This window comes from Rana temporaria, chromosome 12, assembly GCF_905171775.1.
Source record: "Rana temporaria chromosome 12, aRanTem1.1, whole genome shotgun sequence".
Taxonomy (NCBI): Eukaryota; Metazoa; Chordata; class Amphibia; order Anura; family Ranidae; genus Rana; species Rana temporaria.
The window spans coordinates 105659435-105687397 of record NC_053500.1 but is presented as its reverse complement, the minus strand read 5'-3'; the positions used below and the strand labels follow the sequence as shown (position 1 = coordinate 105687397).

Sequence of the window (27963 nt, the reverse complement as noted above, 5' to 3'; positions counted from 1 at the left end):
TGCGGCGTACTTGGCTGCAATGCACACTGGAATATGTAGGCGGACGGCGCATGCGCCGTTCGTAAAATACGTCAATCACGTCAGGTCAAGCACCATTAACATAAAACACGCCCCCTCAGCCGAATTTTAATTAGCCGCCCTTACGCCCACCCGATTTATGCTACGCCGCCGTAACTTAGCAGGCAAGTACTTTGTGAATCATGTACTTGCCTCGCTAAATTACGGCGGCGTAGTGTAAATGCCATATGCTACGCCGCCGCAACTATGCGCTTGCCATCCTGAATCTAGCTATATGTTTGTACTTATTGTCTTTTAATACTGATGGTTATAAAAAAAAAAATTTAAATGTCCTCTCCTGCTAGTAGCCTGGTTTATAGTTTTCTTATTCCAGGTCAGCAATTCAGCAAATTTGCTCCAAAAGGCTAGCATTTTAACCACTTGCCGACCGCCTCCTGTACATTTACGTTGGCAGAATGGCACGGCTGCGCAACGCAACGTACCTGCCGCAAGCTTCGTGACCACGCCCGTGGAAACCGCGGACTCGATGTCCGCCAGTGTTCCACGGTGGTGTCACGGAGCTGCAGAACAGGGAGATGCCTATGTAAACAAGGCATTTCCCTGTTCTGCCTAGTGACAGGACACTGATCTACTGTGCTCTGTCATCGGGAGCAGTGATCACTGTCATGTCACTGGTAGCCCAGCCCCCCACAGTAAAAATCACTCACTTAATCCCTTCCTCGTCCCCTAGTGGTCAGTGCATTTTTATAGCACTGATCGCTGTATAAATGACAATGCTCCCAAAATAGCGTCAAAAGTGTCCGATGTGTCCGCCATGATGTCGCAGTCACGATAAAAGTTGAAGATTGCCGCCATTACTAGTAAAAAAAATGCCATAAATCCTCTCTCCCCTATTTTATTTTATAGACGCTATAAATCGCTTATTGTGATCTTTTTTACCAAAATTATGTAGAAGAATACATATCGGCCTAAACTGAGAAAGAAATTATTATTTTTGATACATTTTTGGGGATATTTATTATAGCGAAAAGTAAAAAATATTGCTTTTTTTCAAAATGGTCACTCTTTTTTTGTTTATAGCGCAAAAAATAAAAACTGTAGAGGTGATCAAATACCACCAAAAGAAAGCTTTGTTTCTGGGAAAAAAGGACGTAAATTTTGTTTGGGTACAGCACGACCGCGCAATTGTTAGTTAAAGGGATGCAGTGCCAAATCGCAAAAAAATGGCCCGGTCATTGGGCAGCCAAATCCTCCGGGGCTGAAGTGGTTAAGAAGGCCAGCAATAGTAGTCTTGGTATTCTATCAGCAGAAGCTTTCTTTAATCACACATTTTCATATCTGACAGATCATTTATCAGACTCTGGAGAAGCTGGAGGAGCAGAAGGCAGACAAGGACAATACTGAGCTGAAGGTAGAGTTGGATTGAATGTTCTCATTGGAAAAGGGTAGTTTTTTTATCAACATATTGTACATTTCCTCCCATTCTCAGAAAAAGCTTCATAAATAGTTTGTCTTCTAGTTGTGGGGTGAATAACGATTCCAATAGGTAGTGTTGCATTATCTTTTATTGCACTGGCAGTTTTTGGCACAGAGCTTTAAAAAAAAAACGGGACATACTAAACTGCATATTGGGATAATGGAATGATTGGCTGCAATACTGAGAACGCTCACTAGATGTCAGTGCACTGTATACACACATATATATATAGTAATGATTCTGTTGTTTCTCAAAATATGTTATTCTTTCCTGCAGTGCTTGATACAATGTTGCAGTTTAGTACGTCCCAAAAAAAAAATGCATGTTGACAGATGCGAATGTAAACTGATGTAAATGGATGATCATCCGTTTATATCTGTGTAGCGCTACCCCCTCAGGAGCCGCTGGTTAGATTGGGACGGCATGATTATGTTACCTCTGTGATGTGTCTAGGGATGATGATGATGATGAGATGCAATAATGGAATGTCCAAACAGCAGGGTGACGTTTTCTGTGCTTTTATTTCTTGCCCAACATGGCAAACGGTTAAAGCGGGGGTTCACCCTATAAACCCCCAAAAAAAAAAAAAAAATTCTTCTACCATAAAATCAGGCATTGTAGCGCGAGCTACAGTATGCCTGTCCCGATTTTTTTATCCCCGTACTCACCGTGTACTCGTACATCGACGATACCGACTCCCCTCGGGGAATGGGCGTGCCTATGGAGACGGAGGATGATTGACGGCCGGCTCTGGCGCGTCACGCTTCTCCGGAAATAGCCGAAATAGGCTTGGCTCTTCACGGCGCCTGCGCATAGCCTGTGTGCAGGCGCCGTGAAGAGCCGAGACCTACTCCGGCTGTCTTCGGGGAGAGTGACGTGCCAGGGCCGGCCGTCAATCATCCTCCCTCTCCATAGGCACGCCCATTCCCCGCGGGAGCCGAAATCTATAATGTACGAGTACGTAGTGAGTACGGGGGTAAAAAAATCGGGACAGGCATACTGTAGCTCGCGCTACAATGCCTGTCTCGATGGTAAAATCGTGTCACTGAGGGTGAACTACCGCTTTAACTTGAGGTAGATAGAAATAGGTTGGTGAAAGGAAAATTTGCAGATTCAGGCCTATGGATAAACGGAAGCAGTCCTGCCTCTAATGGGACTTTAACTCATGTCGCCACTCCAGCCGGAGTGGGTAAAGTGTACCTGGACAGGTCCCTCTCACACCGACCCGGCAGCCAGAGTATCACTTAGAACTTCTGGGAAGGAACAAGTCTCTGCCACCGACTTGGCTCTAGTAGAAGTTGGATTAGTAGTGGGACCTCTGCCACAGGCCCAGTCAGGGCCGGCCTTTGCGGTGTGCGGGTTGTGCGACCGCACAGAGCGCCATGACAACAGGGGCGCTGTGCGGCCGTCACAGCTCGCAATCATTTTAAATAAATAAATGATGTGTGCGGGGAGGCCGCCGTCCGGGTCCCTGCTCAGCAGGCAGCCAGCACGGCACCAGGGGGGGGGAGGCGCCGACGCGCCCGAAGTGTCTGACAAGACACTAACACTGGTCCCCTCGGCTGGCTGGCACGCCCTCCCTTCCTCCCTCCTCCTCCTCCTCTCCTCCGCGTCTTGTTTCGGGTCAGGTGGTACTGTCCTGGGTAGCGCGGCGCCGCTGCGTGCATGCGTAATGCATGCAGTTCAAAGTCTAACGGCGGGACCAGAACAGGACGGGACTGAAGAAAAGTAATGGTAAGGCCACCCGTCCCCTCCACCTTATCTAGAAGGCTGACAGGTGTCATCCCTCCTCCCACCTCACCTGTTTCCCAGGCACCAGATGTGAGGCAGTTTATAAAAAAAACTTAAAAAAAAAATGGATGTTATATAGCAAAAATTATATTTTTTTTTGTCAAAATTGGTCTTTTGTTGAAAAAAAAAATAAAAAAAAAAATAAAACACAGAGGTGATCAAAAACCACCCCGCAGTTGTCAGCTTAAGTTATGCAGTGCACATATACAAAATGGCCTGTCATGAAGGGGGGGGGGGGGGTAAATCACTGATTAACCACGTGACCTCTGGAAGATTTACCCCCCCCCTCATGACAGGCCATTTTTTGCAATGTGCACTGCGTAACTTAAGCTGACAACCGCACGGTCATGCGACGCTGTACACAAATAACATTTGTATTTTTTTTTTTCTTGTGGTATTTGATCACCTCTGCGTTTATTTTTTCCTTGTTTTTTTATTTTTTTTTAAGACCAAATTTGAAAAAAAAAAAGAAAATGTTACTTTCTGCTATATAACTTAGGGCCCTTTCACACGGGGCGGATCAGTAATGATCCGCCTCCGTGTGTCCGTACAGCTCAGCGGGGATCCTCCGTAAAATCCCCGCTGAGCTGGCAGCTGACAGGGCGGTCCCCGCACACTGTGCAGGGACCGCCCTGCCTTTCCTCCGCTCTCCCCTATGGGGAATCGGATGAACACGGACCGTATGTCGTGCTCATCCGATCCGGCAGACGGAAGAAAAATAGGATTTCTTCCGTCCGATTTTGCGGATCTTTGCGGAGGCGGGCAAATTACGGGTGTCGCTGACACCCGTAATCACATAGGGACCCATGTATGTCCCGTTTTCATCCGCGACGGATGAAAATGCGGACATACGGTCCGCACGTGTGAAAGGGGCCTTATCCAATTTTTTTTTCGTTATGTTTTTTTTTCATAAATTTAGGCCATGTGTCTCCAAACTTTCTTTTTTTTTTTTCAATCAAGTTTAATTTTATTATGAAAAGTAGATGGTACATCAGATGTTATACATTAGATAAATATCAATACATTGTGATATAGAAATTCATATATTAATAGTACATTACATTCTAACAATACTTAGGTTCCAATGAAGGGATTACTCTATAGTCAGAGGTATAAAAAAGTCTCCAAACTTTCTAAACAAAGGGCCGGTTTTCTGTGCTTCAGGAGCGCCATTTGGAGTACAAAAGGTCCTGATGTCAGTGGGGAAAAAACAATGCTCCATCTTTGGTGTCAATGGGAGAAATTGTGCCCCATAATTGGTGTCATTAAGAGATATTGTGTCCCATCATTGATGTCAATGGGAGTAATGGTTGCCCTATAATCGGTGTTGTCATGAGAAATTGTGTCCCATCATTAGTGTCATTGAGAGAAATTGTGTCACATCATTGGAGTCATTGGGAGAAATTGTGCCCCATTATCGGTGTCATTGGATGAATTGTGCCCTATCATTGGTGGTAGTAGGAGGAATTGTACCCAAGGGCTGAAATAAAAGCAAGCAAAGGCCACATCTGGCCCCCGGGCTGCATTTTGGAGACCACTGATTTAGGCCAATGTTTTTGGTACAAAATATCCTAATAAGTGTCTACAAACTATTGGATATATTTATGGAATTTCTTTTTTTTTTCTAGTAATGGAGGAGATCAGTGACTTATAGCGGGGCTGCGATATTGCGACTGACAATCTGACACTTTGTGTGAACCAGTGACGCATTAAACAATGCCACATTTTTTGGTGTCAGTGAGAGGAGTAATAACCCATCGTTGGTGTAATTGGGAGGAACTGTGCCCCTTTGTTGGTGTTATTAGAAGGAAATTGTTCCTCATTGTTGGTGTCATTAGGAGGAATTGTGCCCCATTGTTGGTGTCATTAGGAGGAATTGTGCCCCATTGTTGGTGTCATTAGGAGGAATTGTGCCCCCATGTTGGTGTCATTAGGAGGAATTGTGCCCCCATGTTGGTGTCATTAGGAGGAATTGTGCCCCCATGTTGGTGTCATTAGGAGGAATTGTGCCCCATTTTTTATGTCAGAAGATGAAATGTTGCCCCAAGGGCCAGATAAAAGCAAGTAAAGGGCCACATCTGGCCCCCATGCCGCAGATTTGAGACCCCTGATCTAGGGCAATTAAAGGCTTAACTGTGTCGCCTAACAAGTGCTTTATGTGTTTTTGTAGTGCCTCAGTGTGAAAGGGGCCTAAGGCATTTTTACAGAGAGGGACGTTTTTGGAGCGTTTTTTTCAGCGCCCAAAAGCTGCTCCAAAGATGTTGCTTGCAGGACTCGGTGTGAAAGGGTCCATAGAGATGCATGGATTGTTTGCACATGCACTAAAATTATTTGTCCTCTTTGTGTATGTTTAGGTGACGAGGGGGTGAAGATGGGGGGGGGGGCGCCACGGGATTAGCTCGCACAGGGCGCCTGAACACCTAAGGCCGGCCCTGGGCCCAGTACTCAGGAACATGGATGGTAGAGCGAATCCTCCCAGTAAATACAATTTGCCTGAATCTCCCTCAGGTAGGCTTCTTAGTTTTGGGTCACCGACTGATAAGTTAGAGCATATAACTTCTCAGTGTCCAGTCACCCAGATCCCCAATGGATTGCCTAAGCCCTGTTGGATCACCTGCCTCCGGGCTCACCTCAGACCGACTCCCCACCGAACAGCATAACTCGCTTGGGATCTTCCTCATGAAGTGTAGGGACCCAGTAAGTCACTGAGGCCCCTTTGGCAGCATCAGTTGCTCCGGGCCATGAGGTCCCAGAGTCAGGAACTCCACTTAGCACGTGCGCCCCGGCCTGGTAGGCCATATCGCCGGGGCCCGTGATTGTGCGCACACCCTAAAGGTGGGTGCCGCACCAGGAACGAGCGAAGAACCCCACAAAATGGCGTCTGCCACAGAAATACCCTCCCCCAGCATGCCCCGGGAGGGAAACACTCCTCTGATTGGCTGCTGGAGAAAGGCGCCTCCGCCTGGACCCCTCTGGCGCCACCTGCTATCAAAAGATGGAACAGTATCTTTGGAACACATAATGAAACTGCAGGAAACCCAGCATGGCAGAAGCCCAATTTAAATGAATCAACATGGATGAGAGCAACATAACTCTCTCATCCCCCAACTAAATTTGACATAGCACCTGTACTGAAAGTACACAGGCGCTACATCCATCTTTCCATAGAGGTGCATTGATGTCCGTTTTCCATCCATCAACAGATGGAAGAAAAACTCACAATTGGTCCGCATGTGTGAAAGGGGCCTATCCCTAACACTAGCCCTTCCCTGTAACCTAAGCTTTGTATGTAACCTAGTGCTAACCCTCCCTCTACTGATAACACCAACCCTGTAATCCTAGTTCCCTGCATAACCCTAACATTACCTTCACTGTATTCTTATCACCAACTATCCCTATAACCCAAACACTGGGGTAGATTCAAAGAGCAATTGCGCCTGCGTAACCATAGTTACGCAGCGCAATTGCTTACTTGCACCGGCGTTACGAATGCTCCTGATTCAGGAACCTCGTTACGCCGACGGAAGCCTAAGATATGACTAGCATAAGGCTCTTATGCCAGTCATATCGTAGGCTGCATTCTTACGTTGGCCGCTAGGGGGCGTTCCTGTTGTGGTCAGCGTATAGTATGCAAATTGCATACTAACGCCGATTCACAACCCTACGCGAGCCCTGCGTACGCAGTTTACGTCGTTTGGGTTCGTCGGGTTTCGCGTAGGGCTGCTCCTGCTAATAGCAGGGGCAGCCAATGTTACGTATACCCGAAGTTTGAATTTTACGTCGTTTGCGTAAGTGAATCGTGAATGGCGCTGGACGCCATTCACGTTCACTTTGAAGCAAATGACGTCCTTGCGACGTCATTTGCCGCAATGCACGTCGGGAAAGTTTCCCGACGGAGCATGCGCACTACGTTCGGCGCGGGGCAGCGCCTAATTTAAATGATCCACGCCCCCTACGGGATCATTTAAATTACGCGCCCTTACACCGGGCAGTTTTCCGGAGCGCACACGCAATTTACGGAGCTACTGCTCCGTGAATCGCGCATGAAATTTACGGAGGCGCAGCGGCAAAACGGTGCGCTGCGCCTCCGTAAAAAAAGGGGCAAAGCTACCTGAATCTACCCCACTATCCCTAACTGTAACCTTAACACTAATACTTTCTGAAACCCTAAAACTAACCCTCACTGTAACCCTAAGGCCCCGTACACACGACCAAACATGTATGCTGAAACTGGTCCGCGGGCCAGTTTCAGCATACATGTTCGGTCGTGTGTAGGCGCGAGCGGGCCGAATTCCAGCAAACATTTGCCCGCCGGGCCTTTTCCCAGCAGACAAATATTCCTGGACGTGTTTTAAAACTGTCCGCTGGAATCCTGCCCGCTCGGACATGTACGGTCGTCAGTACAGACCTACCGTACATGTCCGAGCGCCCGCCGTCCCTCGCATGCGTCGAATGACTTTGACGCATGCGTGGAAGCCTTTAAATGGCAGGCCCGCCCACGTTGCCGCATCGTCGCGGTGACGACGCGGACACGCCCCGCGTATTGTTTACGCGCAGACTTCTGTACGATGGTTAGTACAGCCATCGTACAGAAGCCCTCTGGCAGGCATGTACGGTGAAAACGGTCCGACGGACCGCTTTCATCGCACATGTTTGCCCGTGTGTACCGGGCCTTATACTAATCTTTCATGTAATCCTGTCACTAGCTCTTACTTATGTATACATAACCCCTTCTTTGCCTACTCAGCACTCCTGTACCAGCCTAACCCTAATGCCCTGTACACACGATCGGTTCTTCTCTGGGCCCCATCGTTTTTTTTCCCATCGGTGAAAAAAAAATAGAACCTGTTTTAAATGTTTCTTATTGTTAAAAAAACCATAGAAAAAAATGATCGTCTGTGGGGAAATCCATCGGTCAAAAATCCACGCATGCTCAGAATCATTGAACTTTATTTTTCTCAGCACGTTGTAGTGTTTTGCGTGTTTTACGTCACCGTGTTGGACACGATCGGATTTTTAACCGATGGTGTGTAGGCAAGACTGATGAAAGTCAGCTTCATCGGATATCCGATGAAAAAATCCATCGGTCCGTTTTCAGCGGATGAACCGATCGTGTGTACAGGGCATAACCCTTCTTCTAAAACAAACCCTAAGGCCCCTTTCACACTGGGGCAGAATGTGCGGTGGCGGTATAAGTGCCCCACAGCATGCCTCTTGCTATGGGGCACTCATATGGGCTCGATCCCAAGCTGGGCTCTGTAAGTCAAGGGACACACACAGTAAAGCCCATCTAAACTGATTAGTCCATCCAACACTAACCTCCCCACAGACTGAAAGGGGTTGATTTACTAAAGGCAAATAGACTGTGCTCTTTGCAAAGTGCAGTTGCACTCAGCAAGAGTCGTTGTTACAGAGCTTAGTAAGTGAGCGGAAGCTCTGCTGACTTCCATCATGCAATCACATGCAAGCAAAAATGCTGTTTTTTTTCCCCTTGTACATGACTGGGTATTCTTTGCCAAATGAAGCTTTACCTTATTTACTAAAGTCTGGAGCAACTGCACTTGTGGAGTGCAAAGTGCACAGTGTATTTGCCTTTTCCAGTTTTGGGTGAGATGCACTTAAACCCCTTCTTTGCATACGCGGCTCTTTTACACTAGCATTTTTTTTTAAAACTGATTTACATCCTTAATGTTTATGTAGAATTTTACAAATAATCATTTAAAGTGGAGGTTCCATCAAAAAAAACAATTTTGCTTTAAACTGTAGCTTACACCTAGAAAATAAAAAAATAAAAAAATGTTTTTTTACTTATCTGGAAATGCCTGTTGCTATGCGGTCCCACAAAATCTGCCTTTGAAACCACCTAGGATTCTGACATCATCTCCCTCTAATGCTCCTGGGAAATGTGTGTCATCATTTCCCAGGATGCAGTGCGCTGTCCAATTATCACTCCCCATCCAAGACTTCCAGGAAGTAAGTGCTTGTAGGCTTCACAATGCCCACAAGCAAAATGACAACGGTGTAGACATAGTTTTATAAACTATCTTTTTTGAATATCTATGCGGATCGGCGGAGGATTGTAAAATAGTAAGTAACCGGATTTATATTATAAAAACGCAGGATGAAAGGACATCCATTGAAAAAATGCTAATTGTGGTTGGAACTCCGCTTTAATACACAGGGTTGAGCCTCTGCATGTATGACAAGTAGGGACTGTGCTACATTTATCCACCTTTTAAATAAATAAATAAATAAATATATATATATATATATATATATATATATATATATATATATATATATATATATATATATATATATATACATACACACACACACATACATAAATATACATACCTCCCAACATTTTAAAATGGGAATGAGGGATGCGTACTAACAAACGTATGTAGCATAGGACACGCCCCCTGCCACACCCCCTTAAAGGAGAATTAACCCCAAAAAAGGTTAATTAAATCCACAAGGACTTTTTTTTACCACTACTATTCATTTATATTGGCTTTTAAAAGTTTAGCACTGAGAAACACCTTTTCAAAGATAAAAAGTGCATTTCATATACAACTATATAGATCAGACCAAAATGAGGGACAAATGAGGGGGAAAAAAGGACAGAGGGACGTTGCTGAAAATCAGGGACAGTCCCTTGAAATGAGGGACAGTTGGGATCTATATGTGTGTATATATATATATATGAATGAGAGTATATCAGGTTATAGGATGTTGCCTGCACACACCCCAGTCCTAATTTCTGCATTGGCAGCCAGATACGTATTACACATGTTACTGCGAATGTTTGTGTGATTGTGCAGCGTAAAGACTTTTGCGTCTCTACTCCCAAGTTTGTCTCACCTCCATTTCTCTCTTGTTGTATTTGATCCGTATAGCAATCAGACATGAGCATGAGTGCCTTAGAAGGTAAAGTGAGTCGCTCTCAGTTTGATGCCACCACTGAGCAGCTAAACAGCATGATGCAGGAGCTGCTGGGCAAAGTAAGTGGGCAGGAGCAGGACTGGCAGAGAGTGCTGGAAAAGATCAACTTAGAAATGCAGAGCAAAGTGAGTATATGTCTGTGCACACATTGTTTTGTTTGTTTTGTAGATAGAGTGTGGACAGGTTAGAACCTCTGTCAGGTTTTCATACCTGTGTGGGTCCCTGTTGGGGAGATTTATCTTCTCTATTTGTCCTGTTGGCCATTTTCACCAATACACAAATTTTCATTTTTCAGTGCGCATGTCCCCATGACGTTGGCACATGCTGATACAGGGGATGTATCCTAAACCGTGCAGGTTTAGGAGATATCCAGGGTAGCTACAGGTGAGCCTTATTATAAGCTTACCTGTAGAAAAAAGTGGTTGTAAAGGGTTTACAACTAGGTTAGCATATAAAAAGTTCAATGAATAAATGTGACACACATTGTATGATCGTTGGCGCCATCTAGTGGCCATAATGTGGTGTTTGTTTTTAAAGGATCAGAAAAAAAATGAATTTTGGCCAATTGGAGATGCTTATTAGATAGTTCTATAACACAGAATATAACCAATTTCATTGGAGCAAACCTTTCATACATAGACCTCTTTGCATTGTGGCACACTTCCTCTAAATATCTATTTTATTTGTATAGTTCTCTGTTTCTCAGCAAATCTTTTATATCACACAGGCATAATGGTGCCTTTTCCGCTCTGTTGTTCTATGTCTTGCACCCTGGGAGTAGTTACATATGCATAATGTCATGATACAACCAAATTAGTTTTAAAGTTTACCCGTCATTAGATGTGGCTTAGTGATTTCCACTCCTACCCCACTACACTGGGGTGCTTGGTTCAAAAACCCAGTCAGGGTGCTACCTTCATGGAGTTTGCATGCTCTCCCTGTGCTTGCATGTGTTTTCTCTAGGTACTTCAGTTTCCTTCTACACTCCAAAGACATGCTGGTTTGTAATTGGCTTCTGTCTGGCTGGGCAAACCGGGCATTTGCCCGGTGGGCCGGGACCGCGTGGGCCAGGGCCGCCTGCTCTGTGGCCTGTTGATGTCCTGGCCGCACAGCGGGAGGTGAGCAGCAACCGCGCCTGGACAGGGTTAACGCAGGCCACGGCCACCACTCACCTACTGCTATGCGGCCATACCTGTGTCTGGCTTCTCAGTCCGTTATCGGCAGAGCTGTGTGTCTCTCTTACACACAGCTCAGCTCAGTTCCGCTCTCTGCTCCCTGCTCAGACGGAATGTTCCTCCTCCTCCTAGCCATCTACTCTGTGTCTGCCCTGCCCACACACTTGGGGAGATGTGATGGAAGCCTGAGCCTATATCATGGGGTGAGTAAGATCACCCTCTCTCTCTCATTCATGTAAAATTAATTTAAGGGGTGCTCTGTGTACTCTGATGCAAGAGGGGGCTTTGATGACCAGAGACCCCTTACATCGGCGTTCCCGTTTGTATCAGAGTCCACAGCATTCCCCCTTCTCAGAATACCACTTTACATCTGATTCCCCCTTAAATAAGGGTTCCCCTTTACATTAGTGTCCACAGAGCTCCCCCTTACAGTAAGTGGAAATTCCACAGATTCTAAGGGGGGTTTGTGCGGACTCTGATGTAATGGGGGTCTGTGCAGACTCTGATGTGATGGGGGTCTGTGCAGACTCTGATGTGAGGGGGGTCTGTGCAGACTCTGATGTGAGGGGGGTCTGTGCAGACTCTGATGTGAGGGGGGTCTGTGCAGACTCTGATGTAAGGGGGCTCTGTGCGGACTCTGATGTGAGGGGGGTCTGTGCGGACTCTGATGTGAGGGGGGGTCTGTGCGGACTCTGATGTAAGGGGGCTCTGTGCGGACTCTGATGTAAGGGGGCTCTGTGTGGACTCTGATGTGAGGGGGCTCTGTGCGGACACTGATGTAAGAAGGGTCTGTGCGGACTCTGATGTAAGAAGGGTCTGTGCGGACTCTGATGTAAGGGAGGTCTGTGCAGACTCTGATGTGAGGGGGGTCTGTGCGGACTCCGATGTGAGGAGGGTTTGTGTGGACTCTGATGTGAGGGGGCTCTGTGCGGACTCTGATGTAATGGGGGTCTGTGCAGACTCTGATGTAATAGTGCTGTTTCCCTGAACTTCCAGTCTTTTACAGGAAAGAGTTAAAGTGGTTGTAAACCCACTTCACTAAAAGAAAAAAAACCCTGCAAGGCAAAGGCATAATGAGCTAGTGTGCATAGCATTCTAGCTCATTATGAAATACTCACCTTAGATCGAAGCCCCCCCCCAGCGGTCCCCATACACTGGTCTGGCCTTCAACATCGCTCCCGGAGTTATTTCCGGGTATTGCGGGCTCCAGCGCTGTAATTGGCCGGAGCCGCGATGACGTCACTTCCGCGCATGCGCGTGGGAGCCGCTGGTGACGGCACATCAGCTGAAGCACTAGCAAGAATGAGCCGTTGCTTCGATGACGTCGGCACATGCAGATACAGGGTGTATCTCCTAAACCGTGCAGGTTTTGGAGCTATCCAGGGTAGCTACAGGTAAGCCTTAATATCGGCTTACCTGTAGTAAAAAGTGGATTGTGAAGGTTTACAACCACTCTAACAGTGGAGTGCAGGTCTCCAGTTAGTCTGTTAGCTTGTAGAAGAGAGAGGGAGAAGCAGGTTAGCGATATGTGTGTTCTTACCCAGCTCTATTTTATAGCTGGATCGCATGGAACTGGATCCTCTAAAAAAAAAATTGGAGGAACGCTGGAAGGAAATCCGCCGACAGCTGCAGGAGAAACCACCCCAGTACGACTCTGATGACGCAGCTGGTATTCGCAAGTAAGGTCCTTTTCCCACCAATGTACAGTATTTTAATGTGCGCATTTCAATACATGTCATGGCATGTAGACAGGCTAGCAGGGCTGGGTGTAGACTGTCTAATGTAGGGATACAGTAGTAAAATGTCAAGGGGGTAGAGGATGGAAGGCCAGCAGGGCACAGGATAGGGTCAGGAGTTTGTAGGGCAGTGTACAGGGGTCAGCAGGGGGGCGGAAAGGGTCAGTCAGATTTTGTCTGACAGTGGGAGGAGCATAAAGAGGGATGATTAACCACTTCAGCCCCGGAAGGTTTTACCCCCTTCATGGCTAGGCCATTTTTTGTGATACTCACTGCATTATTTTAACCATGTAAGCCCCGGACCAATATGCAGCTAAATGCCCAGAGGTGTTTTTACAATTTGGCACTGCGCTGCTTTAACTGGTAATTGCGCGGTCATGCAATGTTGTACCGAAACTAAATTTGCGTCCTTTTCTTCCCACAAATAGAGCTTTCTTTTGGTGGTATTTGATCACCTCTGCGGTTTTTTATTTTTTGTGCTATAAACAAAAATAGAGCGACAATTTTGAAAAAAATGCTATTTTTTTTAATTTTTTCTATAATAAATATCCCCCAAAAATATATAAAAAAACATTGTTTTCCTCAGTTTAGGCTGATACGTATTCTTCTACATATTTTTGGTAAAAAAAAATCGCAATAAGCATTTATTGGTTGGTTTGCGCAAAATTTATAGCGTTTACAAAATAGGGGATAGTTTTATTGCATTTTTATTATTTTTATTTTTTTTACTACTAATGGCGGCGATCAGCGATTTTTTTCGTGACTGCGACATTATGGCGGACACTTCGGAGAATTTTGACACATTTTTGGGACTATTGTCATTTTCACAGCAAAAAATGCATTTAAATTGCATTGTTTATTGTGAAAATGACAGTTGCAGTTTGGGAGTTAACCACAAGGGGGCGCTGAAGTAGTTATGTTTCACCTAGTGTGTGTTTACAACTGTAGGGGGGTGTGGCTGTAGGTCTGACGCCATCGATTGTGTCTCCCTATAAAAGGGATCACTCGATCGATGCAGCCGCCACAGTGAAGCACGGGGAAGCTGTGTTTACATACGGCTCTCCCCGTTCTTCAGCTCCGGGGAGCGATCGCGACGGGGCGGCTAGAAACGAATAGCCGCGCCCTCATCCCGGATCGCTCCCACACAATTAACGACCGCCGTATGTACCGGGGGGGTCCCGATCGGACCCCCGACCCACGTCTAGGCAGCGACGTACGGGCACGTCGTTCTGCCTGTCCGTGCCATTTTGCCGATGTATATGTACATGCAGTGGTCGTTAAGCGGTTAACTGAAAATTGCGCGGTTGAGCGACGCTGTACCCAAATAAAATTGATGTCCTTTTTTCCCCACAAATAGAGCTCTCTTTTGGTGTGGTTTTAATTTTTTTGGGCTATAAACAAACAAAACAGCAATATTTTGAAAATATAAAAAACAATATTATTTACTTTTAAAATCGAAAATCGAATTTCTTTATCAATTTAGGCAAATATGTATTCTGCTACATATTTTTGGGTAAAACAAAACCCCAATAAGTGTATATTGATTGGTTTGTGCAAAAGTTATAGCATCTACAAATGATGGGATATTTTTATGGATTTTTTTTTTTTTTTTACTAGTAATGGCGGACTGTGATATTGCGGCGGACACCTAACTGACCTTTAACACCAGGGGCGATCAAAGGGTTCAGTGTGTCCCTAGGGGGTGCTTACTCACTGTGTGGGGGTTGCTCTGACTGGGAGAACACAGAGATCCGTGTTCCTGCTCAGCATGAACACAAGGGGCCGGATTCAGATAGGAGATACAACGGCCTATCTCCTGATACGCCATCGTATCTCTAAGGCCGGCCGGTCATAGAATCAGGTTACGCATAGATATCCCTAAGATCCGACAGGTCTAAGTGACTTACACCGTCGGATCTTAGGCTGCAATTCCAGGCCAGCCGCTAGCTGGCGCTTCCGTGTCTTTTACGCGTCGGATATGCAAATGAGCATTTCCGCCGATTCAAAAACGAACGACCGCCCGGCGCTTTTTTTTTACGTCGTTTGTGTTCGGCTTTTTCCGGCGGAAAGTTACCCCAGCTATAGCAGGGGTAAGTGCGGCGTATCCTATGTTAAGTATGGCCGTCGTTCCCGCGCCGAGTTTTGAATTTTTTACGTTGTTTGCGTAAGTTGTTCGCGAATACGGCCGGATGTAATTTACGTCGTTACCGTCGAAACCAATGACGTCCTTGCCACGTCATTTGGAGCAATGCACGCCGGGTAAATTTGCGGACGGCGCATGCGCTGTTCGATCGGCGCGGGAACGCGCCTGATTTAAATACTATACGCCCCCTAGCCACGGAATTTGAATTCCGCCGGGGGAATTACGATACGCCGCCGCAAGTTTTGAGGTAAGTGCTTTCTGAATTTAGCACTTGCCTCAAAAAATAGCGGCGGCGGATCGTAAATCAGATAGGTTACGCGGATTTAAAGATCCGCTAACCTATCTGAATCTAGCCCCAGATCTCTATGTTGTTCCCTGTCAAAACGGCGATCTGCCTTGTTTACATAGGTAGATTGCCGTTCCGTCTCTCTAGGGAGGCGGGTGGCTGGCAAACATTGCGCGTGCCGGACCCGCTGATTGGCTCCCACTCCCCCCAGAGGCTACTGAACAAAGCCACGTACAGGTATGTCGTTTTGCGCAGCCGGACCGACTTGCCGCAATAAATGTGCGGAAGGCGGTCCGGAAGTGGTTAAACAGAATCTGTTCCTAGTTGATGTATACTTTGCACACATATAGCACAGTCCTTGCACCCACAAAATACTCCAATGTACTCCGATTGACAGTCTCACAGATACACATAAACAAAGGATCGTTTTTAAAAATGTGAATGCTTTTTTGCACACAAAAAGTAATCACTTTGTCTGACTGAGTCTATGTTAACCACTTCCGGACCGCCCACTGTATGTGTATATATATATTTCTTTATCGTTACATCACGGGACACAGAGCGGCATTCATTACTATATGGGTTATATGGAGTACCTTCAGGTGATGGACACTGGCAATCTCAAACAGGAAATGCCCCTCCCTATATAACCCCCTCCCATAGGAGGAGTACCTCAGTTTTTACGCCAGTGTCTTAGGTGTTGGTCATGGTTTAGCTTGCCTCCGCATCCTTGGGATTAGGTGAGCTAACCGGTTCTGTCCAAAGGCCTCAGCGCTAAAGTGGTCAGTAACCGGGCCCCAAACCCTTGGGGTATAGCCCATAATGCTTTTCTTTTTAGAGAGCTGGACCCTGGGCCCAGAACTTAGAAACCTTTGGGGGCCTAATGTTTCTGTTGCCAGGGTGCTATATGGGCCCAGGACAGTGGATCCTTCATAGGAACCCAGGGCCTGAAGGTCTAGACATCCCCACGGAGATGGGGGAAGATTGGGCCTCTTGCTTGGCAAAGTCCTGCGGCATGGAGCAGGTAAGTGAGGGGAAAACTTGCGGAACTTGGTTCTTAGCAGGTTTTTTCTGGGGGGTCACAGGGGACATGCCTAAAGTTATGCGCTGCATCTGGCAAACTAGTCACATATCTTAATGATAGGATGGCTCTATGTGTATTATTCCCCATAAGAAGTGACCTCCCTTGTAGTGTTGGAAAAGCATTGAGTGGGGCCTGTGTGATATAATGTGTATGTGTGTGTCAGAGAGCTGTGCTTACCTGCAAGCCTCCAGGCGATGCTCCATCAGTCTTCCTCCTCTGAGCCTGCAAAGCAGGCAAAACGCTGACCTCCTCGTGGTTCCAGCTGGAGCAGAGAGGCTCCCTTCCCCCCAACCCCCCCCCTATCGGCGGGCGCGCGCGCGCGTTCACGTGTTATAGGCGCAATTCGCGCCGTTTAGCTGAGGGGGGAAGGGCGGGTCAGTGGCTTAAGGAAGGGGCGGCCCTTCCTTTTTCGTTCCAAACAGCTCATTCGATACATTGGAACTGGGGAGGAAAGACCAGAGCGGCAGCACGGGGCGCCGAGGACACACAGTGGCCAAAAAGGATATTGCAGTCTTCAGAAGACTGTTTTCAAGCCTAGAAATAGGCTGTTTCTTTTCCATCTCATAGTTTTTTCTTTGCAATACTACTCAGGGGGACAGAATGCTTTTTCTTTCCTGGGTTTGAAACAAAAACAAAAAAAACAAAAAAAAAGAGAAAAAGATTGAAAAAAAAAAAAAGTCATCTAGGGGAGAGGAAGCATTTTTTATCCCCCAAACAGGTGTTTGGGCAATTAACTATTTATAGTTCCAAGTACCAATAAGCCAGCAGGTGTACCTCGGTATTGTACCATGGCATCCGGGTCAGAGGGTACAAGAGGTGGGGATTCCCCCAGAGAGTCTGAGGTCTCGGACAAAGTTATGCCGCTGCTTTCCCCACAGGGAGCCTTGGGGCCATCGGGATCTGGGGCTGGAGCTGGCGCGGGTCAGTCCAACCCTAAGATAGTCACGGACGAGGTATTACTCACCTCTTTAAAGGAGATGGAGAAAAGAATGGGAAAAATGATAGCCACAGCTATGCGGGGCAGTAAACGGATTAGATCTCCGTCGCCCGAGCGCGGACCCTCAGAAGAGGAGGTCCTTTCCTCAGGGGAATTGGACGACCTCTTGGACAAGGACCAAGTAGGTTCAGGGATCGACGATCCGGATACAGAGGAGTCTGGAGCAGTCTCCCAAGGGGAGAGCTGGTGGATTCAAGCCTTAACGGACTTGGTCCATAATGCATTCAACTTGCCAGTACCAGATCTCCAGGTATCGACGGTTTCAGCTTTGGGCTCACTGAGGGCGCCTCAAAGCAATGCAGTGTTTCCGATCCACCCTCTACTAGAGGGAGTTTTGTTCCAAGATTGGAACAAGCCAGATAAAATCTTCTTACCTACTCCTGCAGTGGACGCAGCCATCTCATGTATTAACAAATCATTAACATGCCCTGTAGAAAACATACAGGTATTCAAGGATCCAGTTGATAAACGCTTGGAAGCACTACTTAAGAACTCCTTCACTACTGCAGGGGCAGTAGTACAGCCAGCTGTGGCTGCGATTGGGGTTGCTCAAGCATTATCGGATCAAGTTAAGCAGATGCTTAAACTTATTCCTGCCCAGCAGGCAGAAGAATTTTCGGATGTCCCTAAGGCCATATGTTTTACGGTAGACGCAATTAAGGATTCTATCCAGCAAGCGTCACGTTTATCGTTATCCCTTATCCATATGAGAAGACTCTTATGGTTAAAAAGCTGGGAGGCCGAGCCCCCATGCAAGAAGCTCCTGGTAGGGTTCCCCTTCCATGGAGGACGACTCTTCGGAGAAGACCTAGATAAATACATTCAGACCATTTCAAACGGCAAAAGTACTCTCTTGCCAACTAAGAAGAAATTTCAGGGGCCTGCGTTTAAACGACAGTACTCCCCTGGGCAGGGGCCCTCTAATGCCAAACAGTATCGACGGCCTCCTGCGAAAGCAAACTTCGGCTTCAACAGCAAGTCACAAGGACAGGCTGCTAGAGGCAGAAAGCAGTGGTTTCGCAAACCAGCAAGACCAGCCCCCAAGCCGACCTTATGAAGGGGCGCCCCCACCCACGAAGGTGGGGGGAAGGCTGCGACTCTTTTCAGAGGTCTGGGAAGCCAGCATTCCCGACGAGTGGGTACGGTCTTCCGTGGCCACGGGCTACAAATTAGATTTCCTAAAGTTTCCTCCTCCTCATTTTCAGGCGTCGAGGATTCCAAACGATCCGGAAAAGGGAGCCGCATTAATGTCGGCATTAAATCATCTACTTTCCCAGGAAGTAATAGTAGAGGTACCAGTCCTGAAACAGGGGCTGGGTTTCTACTCCAACCTATTCATCATCCCAAAGTCCAATGGAGATGTCAGGCCAATTTTGGACCTAAAGATGGTAAACGCATACCTAAAGGTCCGCTCATTTCGGATGGAATCCGTGCGGTCAGCAGCTGCCACACTCCAAAAGGACGACTTCATGGCGTCCATAGACATAAAGGATGCCTACCTTCATGTTCCAATTTATCAGCCACATCAAAGATATCTACGCTTCATGGTGGCTTCACGTCATTTCCAATTCGTGGCGCTTCCCTTCGGGTTGGCTACGGCCCCCCGGGTGTTCACGAAGGTCCTAGCTCCAATCCTAGCCAAGCTAAGGATCCAAGGGGTCACGATCCTAGCATACCTGGACGACCTCCTAGTCATAGATCACTCGTCTCCCGGCTTGGAGCGAGCAGTGGCCCTCACGGTCCAATACCTCGAGAAGTTCGGCTGGGTCCTAAATCGAGAAAAGTCAGCTTTCCTGCCCACAAGGCAGTTGGAATATCTCGGCATGAGATTAGACACAGAACAACAAAGAGTGTTTCTACCTCTGAGGAAGGTCAAAGCCATCAAGGAATTAATCCTACTGGTTCTAAGCAAGAAAGAACCGACTATTCGCCTACCGTGTTTCCCCGAAAATAAGACCTACCCCGAAAATAAGACCTACCCCGATTTTCAGAAAAACCTGCAATATAAGCCCTACCCCGAAAGTAAGACCTAGTTTAAAGTGCTGGTGAAATACTAGTGTTATACTACAGTGTTATATAGTGTAGACTGCGTGTGTGTGTGTGTGTTTATATGATCTAGTTGTGCCAAATACCTTCGGTATATCGCTGACCTCCCGCTCCTCTCAGCTGATCTTACGCGGCTCTCCTCTTCTCCTCTCCTCTCAGCTGTCAGGGGGGATCTCGGGCCCCCCTCCCTCTGTATTCTTTAGAGCTGGGAAGAGACCTCCGGCGGGCCATGGAAGCGCCGAGCGAGCGGCGCTCAGCTGATGTCACGCTGCTCTGCTCTCTGCAAGCTGTCAGTGGGGAATTTGGGCCCCCCTCCCTCTGCATTCCTTAGAGCAGGGAAGAGACCTCCGGCGGGCCATGGAAGCGCTGAGCGAGCGGCGCTCAGCTGATGTCACGCTGCTCTGCTCTCTGCAAGCTGTCAGTGGGGAATTTGGGCCCCCCTCCCTCTGCATTCCTTAGAGCTGGGAAGAGTCCTCCGTGGGCCATGGAAGCGCCGAGCAGGGTTCAGCTGATGTCATGCTGCTCTGCTCTTCTGCATGCTGTCAGCAGTGCTCGAAGAGGGAAAGAGAGCTCCAGGGGGTTACAGATGCACCCAGCACTTGAAGAAGGTATGTGGCACAATTGAATTGCAGACATACACATTTTGCAATATGTGGTGCTGTGAATTTTAGGAATTTACAAGCTTTTTTACACAGTTCCACAGGGGATTTCTGACAGGCAGAAGGGAGAGAAGACAGCCCCCGGCATGATAAGACCTACCCCGAAAATAAGCCCTAGTGTCTTTTTGGTTGCCCAAATTAATATAAGACCCGGGCTTATTTTCGGGGAAACACGGTATGTATGAGGTACTAGGCAAGATGGTGGCCACATTCGAGGCGGTACCATATGCCCAGAGCCACACTCGCATCCTGCAGACAGCCATCCTGTCAGCATGGAGCAGAAGGCCACAGGCCTTGGATATCCCGTTGCCGCTCTCATCAAGAGTCCGACAAGGTCTGTGTTGGTGGTTAGACCCTCAGAATCTACTGAAGGGGAAGTCTTTCAGCCCAGTGGCTTGGAAGATAGTGACCACAGACGCCAGCCTGACGGGCTGGGGAGCAATTTTGGATGGTTGCACTCGCCAAGGTACTTGGGCAACGCCAGAGAAGCAGTTGCCCATCAACATCTTGGAGCTCAGAGCTGCTCGACTAGCCCTCAGGGCTTGGACGTCAAAATTGCAGGGGTTCCCGGTGAGAATTCAATCAGACAATGCCACGGCCGTGGCATACATAAATCACCAAGGGGGAACCAGGAGTCAAGCCGCTCAGAGAGAGGTGAGCTTGATTCTCCTATGGGCAGAGGCTCATGTGCCCTGCATATCGGCAATATTCATTCCAGGAGTGGACAACTTTCAGGCGGACTTCTTAAGCCGCCAGACTCTATTGCCGGGGGAATGGTCTCTGCATCCACAAATCTTTCAAGCACTCTGCCAAAGATGGGGAGTGCCGGACGTGGATATCATGGCATCGAGACTCAACAAGAAGCTAGACAGGTTCATGTCCCGCTCAAGGGATCCGATGGCCTGCGGAACCGATGCGTTGGTTTGCCCTTGGCATCAGTTCAAACTTCTTTATGCGTTTCCCCCGCTCCAGTTACTACCCCGCCTGCTGCGCAGGATCCGGGTGGAGCACATACCAGTCATCCTGGTAGCTCCAGCATGGCCCAGAAGGGCATGGTACTCACTAATCTTAAGGATGGTAGTGGGAGACCCTTGGACTCTTCCTCTACGGCCAGACCTGCTATCGCAAGGTCCGATCCTCCACCCTGCCTTACGGCATCTAAATTTGACGGCCTGGAAGCTGAATCCCTGATTCTCAGGGGTAGAGGTCTGTCTCAGAGAGTAATCTCTACCCTAATCAGAGCCAGGAAACCGGTCTCTAGGGTGATTTATTACAGGGTCTGGAAGGCCTATGTAGGCTGGTGTGAGTCCAAGCGATGGCTTTCTCGCAAGTTTACCATCGATAGAGTTTTAAGTTTTCTCCAGCTAGGAGTGGATAAAGGATTGGCATTAAGCACAATCAAAGGACAGATTTCGGCTCTGTCAGTGTGGTTTCAGCGGCCGCTGGCCACCCACTCGCTGGTTAAGACCTTCCTTCAAGGGGTCTTACGTATTAAACTTCCAGTTAAATCCCCGCTTTGTCCGTGGGATTTAAATCTTGTTCTGTCAAGTTTACAGAAACAACCGTTTGAGCCGTTGGCTGAAATTCCTTTGGTTTTACTGACAAGGAAGTAGTATTTTTGGTCGCCATAGTTTCCGCAAGAAGAGTATCGGAACTGGCGGCCTTATCCTGTAAGGAACCATATCTTATTTTTCATAAGGACAGGGTCGTTCTCCGCCCTCATCCTTCCTTCCTACCGAAGGTTATATCCAGTTTTCATTTGAACCAGGATTTGGTATTACCATCCTTCTTCCCTAAACCTACTTCCAGAAAGGAAGGGTTGCTGCATACCTTGGATATTGTCAGGGCCATGAAGGCCTATCTTAAAGCTACAAAGAAGATCCGGAAAACAGATGTGCTGTTCATTTTACCGGATGGGCCCAAGAAGGGGCAGGCAGCTGCAAAGTCCACCATTTCTAGGTGGATTAAGCAATTAATCACTCAGGCCTACGGCTTGAAAGGGTTGCCTCCTCCAGTATCATTAAGGGCTCATTCTACTAGGGCCATGGGCGCCTCCTGGGCAGCACACCACCAGATCTCTATGGCTCAAGTTTGCAAGGCGGCAACCTGGTCTTCTGTCCACACGTTTACAAAATTCTACCAGTTGGACGTAAGAAGGAATACTGATACAGCCTTTGGGCAGGCAGTGCTGCAGGCTGCAGTTTGAGACCCTCGGATTCCGGGGGCTCCTCTTTTTTGAGTTAAATTTAAAATTTAAGATTATTTTTCTCAACTAAGTTGGATTTATTATGATTTGAGTATATCTCTAAATTAAATCCTTTTGTCTTGGAGATGTTCTCCCTCCCCTCATTGTAAGCATTGCTTTGGGACATCCCATATAGTAATGAATGCCGCTCTGTGTCCCGTGATGTAACGATAAAGAAAAAGAGATTTTTAATACAGCTTACCTGTAAAATCTTTTTCTTGGAGTACATCACGGGACACAGAGCTCCCACCCCTCTTTTGGGGGACCATTTTGGGAGGCATACTGCTTGCTACAAAACTGAGGTACTCCTCCTATGGGAGGGGGTTATATAGGGAGGGGCATTTCCTGTTTGAGATTGCCAGTGTCCATCACCTGAAGGTACTCCATATAACCCATATAGTAATGAATGCCGCTCTGTGTCCCGTGATGTACTCCAAGAAAAAGATTTTACAGGTAAGCTGTATTAAAAATCTCTTTATTGTTTCTTATAAAATATTATATAAGCCATAATGTGTCGTATGTTCACAAGTTTCACCTGATTATCTCCCTAGTATGTAGATAACACATCAGTAATTAAAATAATTAACAATTTCATACCTAAATCTGTACATTAAACTGTTACTTTTCAGGCAACTATTCCACTGCCTGTCATGTGACCGCCCTATAGACATGATGGTTCCTGGACCGTAAGTTTATTAATATTATTTGTTATTTTATTACAATCACGATCATCATAACCATCATCACCACATAAGAGGAATTGTTTTTCCTTATTTCCCACACAGACCAATACTAACAATCCCCAACATTCCAGGACTACCATCTCATCGCTCCTATCGGCCTTTCACAGTTTACGAACTGGATCAAATTCGGCAGTGGAACCGCAAGTGAGTAGATAGAAGGTAGTGTAGAACAGATAGTAAAAGTGCTGTCTTTCCAGTCTTGACACTAAGGGTGCATTCACACCACGATTTTATCATCCTACTTGTTCTCACGATTCTTAGGTTTGAAATCGTACAAATCTGTATGGCAAAACGTATCCATTCACTTCCATTCATTAATGTAGGTCCCCAAGTGCATCCGATTTGATCCGCATCAGATTTGATACGATTTAAAATCGCATCAAAAATCGTGTTTGAACACGATTTTTGGTCCTGATTTGAAATCGTATTAAAATCGTGTCCAATTTTCGTATTAAAATCGTGTCCGATTTTTTTTATATCGTGGTCAATCTAAATCGTAATAAATCGGATGACTGTGCGTTTTTATCCGATTACATACGATTTTGTCATATACGATTCCTTTCGATTTAACGGTCCGATTATCGGATGTAAAAATCGTGATGTGAACCTAGCCTAAGGGGTTGATTTACTAAAGACAAAAAAATAGACTGTGAAAAAAGGGAAGTTGCATTCTGCAAGCGCAGTTGCTCCAGAACTTGGTAGATGAGGGAGAGTCCTGCTAACTTCCATCATCCAATCATGTGCAAGCAAACATTATTATTATTATAATTTTTTTTCCTTGCATGCAATTGGGTATTATTTGCAAAGTAAACCTTGACCTCATTTACTAAGCACTGGAGCAACTGCACTTTGCAAGGTGCACAGTCTGTTTGTCTTCAGTAAATCAACCCCTTAGGGGTTGATTTACTAAAGGCAAATGGGCTGTGCACTTTACAAAGTATTACAAAGCAGGTTATTTACGAAAGGCAAATCCACTTTGCACTACAAGTGCAAAGTGCACTTGAAATTGCACTGAAAGTGCACTTGGAAATACAGTCGCTGTAGATCCGAGGGGGACATGGAAGGAAAATAAAAAACAGCATTTTAGCTTGCACATGATTGGATGATAAAATCAGCAGAGCGTCCCCTCATTTCAGATCTACCCCTCAGATTTACAGCGACTGCACTTCCAAGTGCAATTTCAGTGCAATTTCAATTGCACTTTGCACTCGTAGTTTGCACTTGTAGTGCAAAGTGGATTTGCCTTCAGTAAATAACCCTCAAAGTGTCCCTATGCAAAAAAGATTTTTTTAAAGATTACCTACACTACCACCCACTTGCTTTAAAATAAACATCTTTTTTTGCAGCTTAAAAAACGTCTCTCCATGTTGGTCTATGGCCTCATGCCCACCATGACGTTTTTGAGCTGTAGATGGCTGAGCCGTTTTTAAGCTGCAAAAAAAAACAGGACCAGTGCGTTCTGAAGCTCCAGCCTTAGAGCTGTAAAAACGCCAGACGTTTAAAAATGCTCAAAAACGCAAAAAAACGCTACCGCTGCGTTTTTGAGCTCCAGCTCAAAAAAAAAAACATGGACAGGCGTTTTTAAGCTGTAAAAAAGGCAAAAAAAAGTGGCTGTAAAAACGTCCATGGAAATGAAGCCTAAGGCTCTATGCACACTGAAGCTGATAAAAGCTATAAAAAAACGCCTAATCAGTGTTTTTCAGTGTAGCTTTTTTTTTTTTCAATGGATTAAAAACGCAAAAAAACGCTGGCACCGGCGCTTTTGAGCGTTTTTCTGCGTTTTTCTGATTTTTTTTCGCCAAAAAACGGCACTTTGAACGCAAATTTTGGGCGTTCAGAAAAAAGCCAATAAACTCCAAAGCTCATTAACAATAAAAAAATGCCCAGGTGTGCATGGGCACATAGGCTAACATAGAGTTCAGTTTATGGGCTTTAAAAAAAAAGCCAAAACGCCAATAAACTGCAGTGTGCATGGAGCCTAAAGCTGTAATGCCGCATATAAAAAGTTAATTTTTCAGCATGAAAAAAAACTTTGCTTTTCAGCACGTCTAAAAAACAAAATTTTCCCAAATCATCATTAAAACGATGTTGCCTACACACCATCGTTTTAAAAAAATTATCTAGCAAAGCGCGGTGATGTACAACACGTACAACGGCACTTTAAAGGGGAAGTTCCATTCGGATGACGCCACCCTTTGGGCAGCTTTAGCTGATTCCGTGTTAGTAAAAGACGATTCGCACTTTTTTGTCTGTTACAGCGTGATGAATGCGCTTACTCCATTATAAACTGTAGTTTTACCAGAACGAGCGCTCCCGTCTCATAACTTGCTTCTGAGCATGCGCTGTTTTTTTTCGTCGTTTTAGCCCACACACGATAATTTTTTACAACCCGAAAAACGACATTGTTTAAAACAACGTTAAAAAGTGCAGCATGTTTGAATTTTTTTTTTGTCGTTTTTCAGAACCTGAAAAATGATGTGAAGCCCACACACGATCATTTTAAATGACGTTTTTGAAAAGCGACGTTTTTTTCATGCTGAAAAATGATCGTGTGTATGCGGCATTAGGCATACCTCCGAACTGTCCCTGATTTCGAGGGACTGTCCCTGATTTGGAGCAATGTCCCTCTGTCCCTCATCCTCCTCATTTGTCCCTCATTTTGATCTGATCTATACAGATGTATATAAATGCACTTTTTATCTATCAAAAAGTGTTTCCCAGTGCTAAACCCTTCATCTGATTTCTAGATTGCTGCATTTGTAAATTCCAAAAGCCAATATAAAGAAATAGTAGTGGTAAAAAAAGAACTTGTGGGTTTAACCAATCTTATTTTTTTTGTACAATTCTCCTTTAAGGGGGCGTGGCAAGGGGTGTGTCCTATGCCTACATACTTTTGCTGATAGGTGTCCCTCATTCCCATCTCAGAAAGTTGGGAGGTATGCATTAGGGTCACCTTGCACTTTACTGTCTGACTTTGAACACGAGCCCTTGCACTGTAGTAGTAGTTGGTAGATCTTTAGGAGTTTTTTTTAATCAGTTTGTAACAATTGAAATGAGCTTAAAAGAGAAGAGCTGCATTAAAAAAAAAAAATCATACGCGTCTAGGTGGATGAGGCATCAGTTTGATGCTGCACCTGTCCTCCACTGCCTTTAAGACAGAGAACTGACAGCACTGATCGCTCAATTCTTGGCCTTGCGTGAGCAGAGAGTGGTGACCGTCAGTCACTGCTCTCTGCTCTGCCCCTCCAGCGCTCACTGAAGCACTGGGCTGTTGAGGGGACGGGAGAGGTTGGATCAGGCCCCCAGCACGTGATGAGAAGCTTTGCGAGATGCTATTCAGGCATCAGGGTGGATGTTGAAATTAGAGTAGAAATCCCTCCAGAGTTTGAACCAGCTAAGAGACATCAGCAGACTTTAGCCTACATTTTCGTTGAGGAAACTGTCGAGAAACTCGACGAGCCAAAAAGAGAGCATGTTCTCTATTTCCTTGACGGGAATGGAGAAAATTGGCTTGTCGAGTTCCTTGACAGCCTAACAAGGAACTCGACGAGGAAAACTATGTGTTTTTCGCCCGTCGAGTTCCTCGGTCGTGTGTACGAGGCTTCACAGGAGTGAACTCCTGGGAACCACAGGAGAAGTAGGGCCAAATAAGCTTTGACCCTACTTCTCCTTTTGGTGTCCCAACTTTTGTCATTTTGAATGAAAGCAAGGGTGCAGCCGTATTGACACTACCATTGTTAGATGCTTGTATGTGAAATCTTGATAACCTTCTTAACCTTCTATTTATCTTAGTGATCGCATTCCTGACATCACTGATCTTGGATATACACCCAATAACCGAAGCTGTGGGGGGAGCCACACACTGACTTTCCCAAATCGGCGTTATGCCAGGATGCAGGGTATCGCCCCATGTTCTTTTCAAGAAGAAGATCTGATAGCAGTTGGTATAAAGGTAAAGATCCTTTAGTGTTTAGCATTGACCATATACTGTACATATGAATATATTGACATATACATACATTGGTTTCCAACTATAGTCACCACACACTGCACTGAGAGGATAACTGTTTTTTCCCCCACAATTCAGTGCGCAAAAGCAGAACACCAGAGTGAACCAAAAACAGTGCACGTGCACACACACAACAAAGTGCACTTGGGGTGTGTCAGATTGTCCTCTCCCGAAGTGGAAGGCCCAAAGCCCCCCTCCACGCACACTCAGTTCAAATTAGCCCCTCCCCGCATGATCAGCAGCAGAAGCTGACCATCAAGTACTAGTTGAAGGGCTCTCCCGAAGAGAGAATCCCCCTAGGCTAGGGTGACCACGTGTCCCGGATTGCCCGGGACAGTCCCGCATTCTGCAGGTCTGTCCGGGGCACCTTCACTCTGGGACAATACAGTGTCCTGGAATGAAACTGACACAGGTCCCAGCATTAACCCCTCAGAGCTTAAGATGTGACACCCCCCCCCCCAAATAGTGAAGAGCTACAGGTCCCAGCATAGATCTGTGAAATCTATGGGATCACACCCTTAGATCTCACGGGTTAATGCTGGGAGTTTCAAATTTGGGGTGGGGGTCACATCTTTAGATATCAGGGGTTCATGCTGGTACTGGTAG

General features: G+C 46.3%; 1 protein-coding gene across 1 annotated transcript in view; it reads left to right on the top strand.

Moving 5' to 3' along the window:
- The window catches only part of QRICH2 (glutamine rich 2), a 122751-nt gene that overhangs the window by 75369 nt on the left and 19419 nt on the right, over positions 1-27963 (top strand). Inside the window, 6 exon segments of the mRNA XM_040330084.1 lie at positions 1364-1446; positions 10203-10359; positions 12967-13088; positions 23235-23291; positions 23391-23492; positions 27141-27300. Of these exon segments, the coding sequence (XP_040186018.1) occupies positions 1364-1446; positions 10203-10359; positions 12967-13088; positions 23235-23291; positions 23391-23492; positions 27141-27300 (681 nt within the window).